The sequence below is a fragment of the Nerophis lumbriciformis genome, linkage group LG32, assembly GCF_033978685.3.
Source record: "Nerophis lumbriciformis linkage group LG32, RoL_Nlum_v2.1, whole genome shotgun sequence".
Lineage (NCBI taxonomy): Eukaryota > Metazoa > Chordata > Actinopteri > Syngnathiformes > Syngnathidae > Nerophis > Nerophis lumbriciformis.
In genome coordinates, this window is record NC_084579.2 from 15,349,708 (window position 1) to 15,361,979 (window position 12,272).

Genomic DNA, 12,272 nt, shown 5'->3' on the forward strand with positions numbered 1-12,272 from the left:
ATACTCCGAAAAATACGGTAGTTCAAATAAAATACCCCTAATTTTTGTATTATTTTTCCTTGTTTTTGAACACTGACTTTTTGCAGTGCATGCACCAAACCGTAGTGCTCGGAGGAGACTTCTCGTTCTCGTTCCTTTGATGGAGTTACTGATTCACAAGATGGAAAGTGTATCATTAGGACACCTTGAATGAGATCATGTTCCTTTCAGAGGACTATGGCTTGACTGACAGCTATTAGCACATTGGGAACAGAGTTTGCGTCCTCAACGGTTCCCTCGAGCGCCCCAGGGGGTGGTTCCAGACCTAAGTGCGTGCATGCATCAATGAAGCTCTCGGTTTTTTTTTTTATGCGCATGAATGCCGAGGCGCCGCGGGCGTCACCTCACACTTACACCGGCTGCCTGAGGGGACTGCAGTTGGGCAGGCCGTCTCTGCTGAAGGCACTCAGGTCACAGCGACACCAGTTATCAACGACGTCGCCCTTTCCGCCACACCAGTATGAGCTCATCGCGGCGCTCTTGAAGGCCTGCAAAAGGGTAACAGGTGAGAGAAATGCAATTATCTCTCGGAACATGCACTCCCTGTCTATCTGGGGCGGACTCCGCCCCGCCTTACCATCTCCCCCCCATCTGAGCACACACACATTTTCCATAGGATGACTCTCCTTTGCATGATGGCTGAAATTATTCCCCAGCTGAAATGTCCTTCAGCGCACGCAGACAGAAAGACCTTTTTAATTCCGCGGCTCCCAATTACCGGAAGCCGGGGAACATCTCACCAACATTGTGGAGCTTACGCTTGCGATATCATATAGCTGCACTGTGACTTTCATGATGGAGTCGTGAAAGCACGCCCTCCCGTTCTATGTTTGTGCCACCGTCTGTCTACGGCGGACGGGGGGGGGATTTGAGGAGATGACATCATCTCCTCGCGTCGCCTTGTGCTGCTTCATTAATGGCTGAAAGCAAAATCAAAGGCCTCAGTCATTCTCTAAAAGGCAGCGAAATGCCAATGGGAGCGTGGAAGCAGTAAAATATGTCAGGGCTTCCCTTAAAGCCACAGGCGCGATAAGGAAACTGGGGGAGAGAGTTCAGGGCGAGTTTGCAAGCCCTCTGGCTCCCCCTGTCAGAATGCCGGATCAATGGAGAGTGGACCCCTCGGTTCATTTGCACACACTTAATTTAAAGGCCTACTGAAATGATTTTTTTTAATTTAAGCGGGGATAGCAGATCCATTCTATGTGTCATACTTGATCATTTCGTGATATTGCCATATTTTTGCTGAAAGGATTTAGTAGAGAACCATACTTGCCAACCCTCCCGGATTTGCCGGGAGACTCCCGAAATTCAGCGCCTCTCCCGAAAACCTCCCGGGACAAATTTTCTCCCGGAAAATCTCCCGAAATTCAGGCGGAGCTGGAAGCCACGCCCCCTCCAGCTCCATGCGGACCTGAGTGATGTGTCAACAGCCTGTATTCACGTCCGCTTTCCCACAATATAAACAGCGTGCCTGCCCAATCACGTTATAACTGTAGAATGATCGAGGGCGAGTTCTTGGTTTCTTATGTGGGTTTGTTGTTAGGCAGTTTCATTAACGTCCTCCCAGCGCAGTAACAACACAAAACAACAGCAGTCATGTTTTATTCTACCGTAAAGCAGTTCGTCTGCCGTAAACAGCAATGTTGTTGTAATATATTGAGTTGGAGGCAATAAACAGGCGAGGTGATGAAGTAGTCTCTTTACTGTAGACTTCAGAACAGTCTCACACACTTGACGTCAGGTGCGCATCACCATGTAAATCGTTGGCCAACCAAAAAGTAACCCCAGTACGCTATAGCCAACATTCACCAGGAGATGGCAACAGACAAACATAGATCACTCTATTACATTCCTCCCCTTTTAGAAATGTAGAAGTTACTCAAAATAAATAAACAACCCAACCAAAAAAAGCAGCAGCTCAATTAAAAAACTGTACTAAAGCCACATTTTTTTATTTTTTTATTTTTTAGTACTGAACTCTTAACCCTCATTTGTAAACAATAACATGCTTATTATACAAACAGTATTTGTACACCTTTAACACAGATTTGTATACTGTCTTCAGAGATTCAGTTTTTTTGGTGGTACTCGAAACCTTTCTGGGTACTTGCGAAAGGGTGTTCAGCATGGTTAGAAAAATAGTGACAGAGAATAGAACAAGGATGGACAATTCAACCCTTAACTCAACAATGAGTAGATGAGTGTTATGTGTATGTATATGTGTAAATAAATGAACACTGAAATTCAAGTATTTCTTTTATTTATATATATATATATATATATATATATATATATATATATATATATATATATATATATATATATATATATATATATTTGTATGTATATATATATATATATATATATATATATATATATATATATATATATATATATATATATATAATAAAATAAATATATATATAAAGCTAGAATTCACTGAAAGTCAAGTATTTCTTATATATATGTGTATATATATATATATATATATACAAGAAGTACTTGATATATTTACAGCTAGAATTCACCAAGTCAAGTATTTCTTATATATATATATATATATATATATATATATATATATATATATATATATATATATATATATATATATAATAAGGTTATCCAAAAAATAGTGCTCGATACCGTAGTAAAGCGCAATATATGTATGTGTGGGAAAAAAAAAAAAGTCTTGTGATTTTTTTCCCACACATACATATATATATATATATATATATATATATATATATATATATATATATATATATATATATATATATATATATATATATATATATATATATATATATATATATATATATATGTATGTGTGGGAAAACAAATCACAAGACTATTTCATCTCTACAGGCCTGTTTCATGAGGGGGGGTACCCTCAATCATCAGGAGATTTTAATGGGAGCATTCGCAACTCTGTGCCCTATATAAACCATGGTATGCGAATGCTCCCATTAAAATCTCCTGATGATTGAGGGTACCCCCCCTCATGAAACAGGCCTGTAGAGATGAAATAGTCTTGTGATTTTTTTCCCACACATACATATATTGCGCTCTACTACGGTATCGAGCACTATTTTTTGGATAACCTTATTAAGACATATATATATATATATATATATATATATATATATATATATATATATATATATATATATATATTAGAGATGCGCGGTTTGCGGGCACAACCGCGGAGTCCGCGGATTATCCGCGGATCGGGCGGATGAAATAAAAAAAAATTAGATTTTATCCGCGGGTCGGGTCGGGTCGGGTGATTGAAATAAAAAAAAATTTGATTTTAAATAGATTCAGGCGGGTGGTAGTTAAACCAATTCGGAAATATATATACATAGTTAAATGTTGTTACCCACATACGAAAAACGAGCAGGCACCTGCAGCATATGCCACAACAGAAGAAAAAAAAAAAAAGAGATGGACACTTTTACGGAGCGGAGAAGGGACGCCTCGCCGGGGTCCGGGACCGAGGCCCCTTCCCCCGAGAGGGCCCCACCGGGAGCCGTAGCTGAGGCGATCCGCGAGAAGGGCCCGACGCACGTCCAGAGTCACCACCGCGCCCACCGCACCGACACCCCGCCTCGTCCGCCTTCGCCGCGGCCGGCGTCACGCGCAGCAGGTAAGCAGCTTACCTGCCCGCCACCCCCGTGGCCGGGGGCTCGTAACAGGGGTCACTCTGCGCGCTCCGCCCGCGCAGCTTACCTGCCCGCCACCCCCGTTGCCGGGGGCGCGTAACAGGGGTCACTCCGCGCGCAGTGCGCTCACGAAAGGGGTGGGGCTCACCCTGGTTGATATAGACAGCAGGACGGTGGCCATGTAAGTCGGAACCCGCTAAGGAGTGTGTAACAACCCACCTGCCGAATCAACTAGCCCTGAAAATGGATGGCGCTGGAGCGTCGGGCCCATATACCCGGCCGTCGCCGGCAGCGAGACGCGCTTGGAGGTGCGCTCAGCGCGGCTCCCATATGATTGCGCACTGGTGTGCGTCTGGGTCGTGACAGCGTGGCACGCGAATGTCTGTGCTGCATTGGATCAGTCTCCTTTCTTTAACAGGCAAAAGCTTTATAACCTCACTAATGCCTTGCATCGTCTATATTAGATATATAACAACGGGCGGGTGCGGGCGGATGGCGGGCGGATGCGGTTCTGATCTAATGTTAGATCGGGTGGATTGCGGATGGTTGACGACTTTCTGATGCGGTTGCGGATGAAATAATTGCCTATCCGCGCATCTCTAATATATATATATATATATATATATATATATATATATATATATATATATATATATATATACATAAGAAATACTTGACTTGGTGAATTCTAGCTGTAAATATACTCCTCCCCTCTTAGCCACGCCCCCAACCACGCCCCCGCCCCACCCCGACCACGCCCCCCCACCCCACCTCCCGAAATCGGAGGTCTCAAGGTTGGCAAGTATGTAGAGAACATCGACGATAAATTTCGCAACTTTTTGTCGCTGATAAAAAAAAAAAGCCTTGCCTGTACCGGAAGTAGCGTGACGTCACAAGTTGAAAGTCTCCTCACATTTCCCCATTGTTTACACCAGCAGCGAGAGCGATTCGGACCGAGAAAGCGACGATTACCCCATTAATTTGAGCCAGGATGAAAGATTCGTGGATGAAAAACGTGACAGTGAAGGACTAGAGTGCAGTGCAGGATGTATCTTTTTTCGCTCTGACCGTAACTTAGGTACAAGGGCTCATTGGATACCACACTCTCTCCTTTTTCTATTGTGGATCACGGATTTGTATTTTAAACCACCTCGGGGACTACATCCTCTTGAAAATGAGAGTCGAGAACGCAAAATGGACATTCACAGAGACTTTTATCTCCACGACAATACATCGGCGAAGCACTTTAGCTACGGAGCTAACGTGATAGCATCGTGCTTAACTGCAGATAGAAACAAAAGAAATAAGCCCCTGACTGGAAGGATAGACAGAATATCAACAATACTACCAAACTCTGGACCTGTAACCACACGGTTAATGATGTACCGCCTGACGAAGCCTAGCAATGCTGTTGCTAACGACGCCATTGAAGCTAACTTAGCTACGGGACCTCGATAGAGCTATGCTAAAAACATTAGCTCTCCACCTACGCCAGCTCTCATCTGCTCATCAACACCCGTGCTCACCTGCGTTCCAGCGATCGACGGAGCGACGAAGGACTTCACCCGATCATCGATGCGGTCGACGGCTAGCGTCGGATAGCTATCCAAGCTGCTATAGCTGCTATCCAAGTCAAAGTCCTCCTGGTTGTGTTGCTGTAGCCAGACGCTAATTCACCGATCGCACCTACAGCTTTCTTCTTTGCAGTCTCCATTGTTCATTAAACAAATTGCAAAAGATTCACCAACACAGATGTCCAGAATACTGTGGAATTTAACGATGAAAAAAGACGATTTAAGCTGGCGACCGACCTATTCCAAAATGTCTGATTCAACTATTGACGTCACGTGCATACGTCATCATACATAGACGTTTTCAACCGGAAGTTTCCCGGGAAATTTAAAATTGCACTTTATAAGTTAACCCGGCCGTAATGGCATGTGTTGCAATGTTAAAGGGGAACATTATCACCAGACCTATGTAAGCGTCAATATATACCTTGATGTTGCAGAAAAAAGACTATATATTTTTTTAACCGATTTCCGAACTCTAAATGGGTGAATTTTGGCGAATTAAACGCCTTTCTAATATTCGCTCTCGGAGCGATGACGTCACAACGTGACGTCACATCGGGAAGCAATCCGCCATTTTCTCAAACACATTACAAACACCGAGTCAAATCAGCTCTGTTATTTTCCGTTTTTTCGACTGTTTTCCATACCTTGGAGACATCATGCCTCGTCGGTGTGTTGTCGGAGGGTGTAACAACACGAACAGGGACGGATTCAAGTTGCACCAGTGGCCCAAAGATGCGAAAGTGGCAAGAAATTGGACGTTTGTTCCGCACACTTTACCGACGAAAGCTATGCTACGACAGAGATGGCAAGAATGTGTGGATATCCTGCGACACTCAAAGCAGATGCATTTCCAACAATAAAGTCAAAGAAATCTGCCGCCAGACCCCCATTGAATCTGCCGGAGTGTGTGAGCAATTCAGGGACAAAGGACCTCGGTAGCACGGCAAGCAATGGCGGCAGTTTGTTCCCGCAGACGAGTGAGCTAAACCCCCTGGATGTCTTGGCTCACACCGTCAAGAGAAGAATATCGACCCTAGCTTCCCTGGCCTGCTGACATGAGGGTATGTCTACAGAATATATTAATTGATGAAAATTGGGCTGTCTGCACTCTCAAAGTGCATGTTGTTGCCAAATGTATTTCATATGCTGTAAACCTAGTTCATAGTTTCGTTTAATGCCAAACAAACACATACCAATCGTTGGTTAGAAGGCGATCGCCGAATTCGTCCTCGCTTTCTCCTGTGTCGCTGGCTGTCGTGTCGTTTTCGTCGGTTTCGCTTGCATACGGTTCAAACAGATATGGCTCAATAGCTTCAGTTTCTTCTTCAATTTCGTTTTCGCTACCTGCCTCCACACTACAACCATCCGTTTCAATACATTCGTAATCTGTTGAATCGCTTAAGCCGCTGAAATCCGAGTCTGAATCCGAGCTAATGTCGCTATAGCTTGCTGTTCTTTCCGCCATGTTTGTTTGTGTTGGCTTCACTATATGACGTCACAGGAAAATGGACGGGTGTTTATAACGATGGTTAAAATCAGGCACTTTGAAGCTTTTTTTAGGGATATTGCGTGATGGGTAAAATTTTGAAAAAAACTTCGAAAAATATAATAAGCCACTGGGAACTGATTTTTAATGGTTTTAACAATTCTGAAATTGTGATAATGTTCCCCTTTAAGATTTCATCATTGATATATAAACTATCAGACTGCGTGGTCGGTAGTAGTGGGTTTCAGTAGGCCTTTAACTGGTCGGGCTTTGGATTTGTGCTCGATCACCGTAACAAAAATAGGACTGTGAAGAAACTCTATCAGGCCAATATTTAAAAAAAAGAAAGAAGAAAAGCCCAACAAAGAGGAGACGCACTGTTGTTCACCATGACTTATCCGCAAGCAAGGCAGGCTGCTCGAAGCATAGGCCGATCCATCATTTTTAGAAAATCAATCTTGTTGTTAGGGATGTCCGATAATATCGGACTGCCGATATTATCGGACATATGCTTTAAAAGGTAATATCGGAAATTATCGGTATCGGTTTCAAACAGTAAAATGTATGACTTTTTAAAATTTCCGATATTACATTTTAACGCATTTATCGGCCGATAATATCGGCAGGCCGACATCTCTAATGTTGTTCCAACGTTAAGTCTGAGTTGCTCAACGGCGGGACCTAACTCGACAAGTTCTCAACGTTATTGTAGCGCATACATGTCAAACTCAAGGCCCGGGGGCCAGATCCGGACCCGACACGTCATTTAATGTGGCCCACCAAAGCCTGGGAATAATGTGGATACTTCATCTTTCTTACTAAATGTTTTCATTGTTTCCATTTTGACAGAAAAAAAAACATATGGTAACACTTTAGTATGGGGAACATAGTATGGGGAACATAGACTTAATTTAGAGTTATTTGGACACTAAGGGAACATATAAGGGTTAGGGTAAGGGTTACTAATAAGCAATAATTCTTATTAAAAGGTTATCGAGGAAAGACTCTTAGTTAGAGATGTCCGATAATATCGGACTGCCGATATTATCGGCCGATAAATGCTTTAAAAGGTATTATCGGAAATTATCGGTATCGGTTTCAAACAGTAAAATGTATGACTTTTTAAAACGCCACTATCTACACGGACGTAGGGAGAAGTACAGAGCGCCAATAAACCTTGAAGGCACTGCCTTTGCGTGCCGGCTCAGTCACATAATAAAGCTCTTGTCACACACAGAAGTGAATGCAATGCATACTTGATCAATAGCCATACAGGTCACACTGAGGGTGACCGTATAAACAACTTGAACACTGTTACAAATATGCGCCACACTGTAAACCCACACCAAGCAAGAATGACAAACACACTTCGGGAGAACATCCGCACCGTAACACAACATAAACACAACAGAACAAATACCCAGAACCCCTTGCAGCACTAACTCTTCTGGGACGCTACAATATACACCCCCACTACCCCTATCCCCCACCCCCTCCCCACACCTCAACCTCCTAATGCATGTCCCAAATTCCAAGCTGCTGTTTTGAGGCATGTTAAAAAAAAAAAATGCACTTTGTGACTTCAATAATAAATATGGCAGTGCCATGTTGCCATTTTTTTCCATAAATTGAATTGATTTATTTTGGAAAACCTTGTTACATTGTTCAATGCATCCAGCGGGGCATCACAACAACAATAAACATAATAATGTGTTAATTCCACGACTGTATATATCGGTATCGGTTGGTATCGGTAATTAAGAGTTGGACAATATCGGAATATTGGATATCGGCAACACAGCCATTATCGGACATCTCTACTTGTTGTAGTTAATTTTGAGGCGAGTTTGGTCCGTTTTACAAAATAATAAAGCCACAAATCATCCATCCATCCATCCATCCATCCATCTTCTTCCACTTAGTCGAGGTCGGGTCGCGGGGGCAGCAGCCTAAGTAGAGAAGCCCAGACTTTCCTCTCCCCTGCCACTTCGTCCAGCTCCTCCCAGGGGATCCTGAGGCGTTCCCAGGCCAGCCGGGAGATATAGTCTTCCCAACGTTCCCTGGGTCTTCCCCGTGGTCTCCTACAAGGTCAGACGTGCCCTAAAGACCTCCCGAGCGAGGCGTTCAGGTGGCATCCTGACCAGATGCCCAAACCACCTCATCTGGCTCCTCTCGATGTGGAGGAGCAGCGGCTTTACTTTGAGTTTCCCCCGGATGGCAGAGCTTCTCACCCTATCTCTAAGGGAGAACCCCGCCACCCGGCGGAGGAAACTCATTTCGGCCGCTTGTACCCGTGATCTTGTCCTTTCGGTCATAACCCAAAGCTCATGACCATAGGTGAGGATGGGAACGTAGATCGACCGGTAAATTGAGAGCTTTGCCTTCCGGCTCAGCTCCTTCTTCACCACAACGGATCGATACAGCGTCCGCATTACTGAAGATGCCGGACCGATCCGCCTGTCGATCTCACGATCCACTCTTCCCTCACTCGTGAACAAGACTCCGAGGTACTTGAACTCCTCCACAATCATATGGGATATTAACTTCGCTGAACCATACTTGCCAACCTTGAGACCTCCGAATTCGGGAGATGGGGGAGAGGGGCGTAGTTGAGGTGGACGGGGTTGGGAGGTGCGGGGTTTGGTGGTAGTGGGGGTTGTATATTGTAGTGTCCCGGAAGAGTTAGTGCTGCAAGGGGTTCTGGATATTTGTTCTGTTGTGTTTATGTTGTGTTACGGTGCGGATGTTCTCCCGAAATGTGTTTGTCATTCTTGTTTGGTGTGGGTTCACATTGTGGCGCATATTTGTAACAGTTTAAAGTTGTTTATACGGCCACGCTCAGTGTGACCTGTATGGCTGTTGATCAAGTATGCTTGCGTTCACTTGTAGGCGTGTAAATGCCGCATATATTATGTGACTCGGCCGGCACGCTGTTTGTATGGCGGAAAAGCGGACGTGACGACAGGTTGTTGAGGATGCTAAAGGCAGTGCCTTTAAGGCACACCCCCAATATTGTTGTCCAGGTGGAAATCGGGAGAATGGTTGCCCCGGGAGATTTTCGGGAGGGACACTGAAATTCAGGAGTCTCCCGGGAAAATCAGAAGGGTTGGCAAGTATGCACCGAGCGTCTATTTTTATTTATTTATTTATTTTTTAATACAAGCACCCACCTCCTTAACGTGGTAGAGGAGTTTGCGTGTCCTAGGAGCTATGTTGTCCGGGGGATTCCATGCCCCCTGGTAGGGTCTCCCAAGACAAACAGGTCCTAGGTGAGGGATCAGACAAAGAGCAGCTCGAAGACTTCTATGGAAATGCAAGAACCGAGACTCAGATTTCCCTCGCCCGGACGCGGGTCACCGGGGCCCCCCTCCGGAGCCAGGCCCGGAGTTGGGGCACGATGGCGAGCGCCTGGTGGCCGGGCCTGTCCCCATGGGGCCCGGCCGGGCACAGCCCGAAGAGGCAACGTGGGTCCCCCCTCCAATGGGCTCACCACTCATAGCAGGGGCCATAGAGGTCGGGTGCAATGTGAGCTGGGCGGTAGCCGAAGGCAGGGCACTTGGCGGTCCGATCCTCGGCTACAGAAGCTAGCTCTTGGGACGTGGAACGTCACCTCGCTGGGGGGGAAGGAACCTGAGCTAGTGCGCGAGGTAGAGAAGTTCCGGTTGGATATAGTCGGACTCACCTCGACGCACAGCAAGGGCTCTGGAACCAGTTCTCTCGAGAGGGGCTGGACTCTCTTCCACTCTGGCGTTGCCAGCAGTGAGAGGCGACGGGCTGGGGTGGCAATTCTTGTTGCCCCCCGGCTCAGAGCCTGCATGTTGGAGTTCAACCCGGTGGACGAGAGGGTAGCTTCTCTCCGCCTTCGGGTGGGGGGACGGGTCCTGACTGTTGTTTGCGCTTACGCGCCAAACAGCAGCTCAGAGTACCCACCCTTTTTGGATTCACTCGAGGGAGTACTTGAGAGTGCTCCCCCGGGTGATTCCCTCGTTCTACTGGGGGACTTCAACGCTCATATTGGCAACGACAGTGAAACCTGGAGAGGCGTGATTGGGAAGAATGGCCGCCCGGATCTGAACCCAAGTGGTGTTTTGTTATTGGACTTTTGTGCCCGTCACGGATTGTCCATAACGAACACCATGTTCAAGCATAAGGGTGTCCATATGTGCACTTGGCACCAGGACACCCTAGGCCGCAGTTCTATGATCGACTTTGTAGTTGTGTCATCGGATTTGCGGCCTCATGTTTTGGACACTCGGGTGAAGAGAGGGGCGGAGCTTTCTACCGATCACCACCTGGTGGTGAGTTGGCTGCGATGGTGGGGGAGGATGCCGGACAGACCTGGCAGGCCCAAACGCATTGTGAGGGTTTGCTGGGAACGTCTGGCAGAGTCTCCTGTCAGAGAGAGTTTCAATTCCCACCTCCGGAAGAACTTTGAACATGTCACGAGGGAGGTGCTGGACATTGAGTCCGAGTGGACCATGTTCCGCACCTCTATTGTCGAGGCGGCTGATTGGAGCTGTGGCCGCAAGGTAGTTGGTGCCTGTCGTGGCGGTAATCCTAGAACCCGTTGGTGGACACCGGCGGTGAGGGATGCCGTCAAGCTGAAGAAGGAGTCCTATCGGGTTCTTTTGGCTCATGGGACTCCTGAGGCAGCGGACAGGTACCGACAGGCCAAGCGGTGTGCGGCTTCAGCGGTCGCGGAGGCAAAAACTCGGACATGGGAGGAGTTCGGGGAAGCCATGGAAAACGACTTCCGGACGGCTTCGAAGCGATTCTGGACCACCATCCGCCGCCTCAGGAAGGGGAAGCAGTGCACTACCAACACCGTGTATGGTGCGGATGGTGTTCTGCTGACCTCGACTGCGGAAGTTGTGGATCGGTGGAGGGAATACTTCGAAGACCTCCTCAATCCCACCAACACGTCTTCCTATGAGGAAGCAGTGCCTGGGGAATCTGTGGTGGGCTCTCCTATTTCTGGGGCTGAGGTTGCTGAGGTAGTTAAAAAGCTCCTCGGTGGCAAGGCCCCGGGGGTGGATGAGATCCGCCCGGAGTTCCTTAAGGCTCTGGATGCTGTAGGGCTGTCTTGGTTGACAAGACTCTGCAGCATCGCGTGGACATCGGGGGCAGTACCTCTGGATTGGCAGACCGGGGTGGTGGTTCCTCTCTTTAAAAAGGGGAATCGGAGGGTGTGTTCTAACTATCGTGGGATCACACTCCTCAGCCTTCCCGGTAAGGTCTATTCAGGTGTACTGGAGAGGAGGCTACGCCGGATAGTCGAACCTCGGATTCAGGAGGAACAGTGTGGTTTTCGTCCGGGTCGTGGAACTGTGGACCAGCTCTATACTCTCGGCAGGGTCCTTGAGGGTGCATGGGAGTTTGCCCAACCAGTCTATATGTGCTTTGTGGACTTGGAGAAGGCATTCGACCGTGTCCCTCAGTCCTGTGGGGAGTGCTCAGAGAGTATGGGGTTTCGGACTGTCTGATTGTGGCGGTCCGTTCCCTGTATGA

At 46.8% G+C, this 12,272-nt stretch overlaps 1 protein-coding gene across 4 annotated transcripts in view; it reads right to left on the reverse strand.

Moving 5' to 3' along the window:
• LOC133574886 (astrotactin-2) overlaps positions 1-12,272 on the reverse strand; it is a 752,799-nt gene that overhangs the window by 143,928 nt on the left and 596,599 nt on the right. For all 4 annotated transcript variants that reach the window (XM_061927222.1, XM_061927221.1, XM_061927224.1 and 1 more), the window contains one exon: positions 394-527. In XM_061927222.1, the coding sequence (XP_061783206.1) occupies positions 394-527 (134 nt within the window). The remainder of the gene's footprint in view (positions 1-393; positions 528-12,272) is intronic.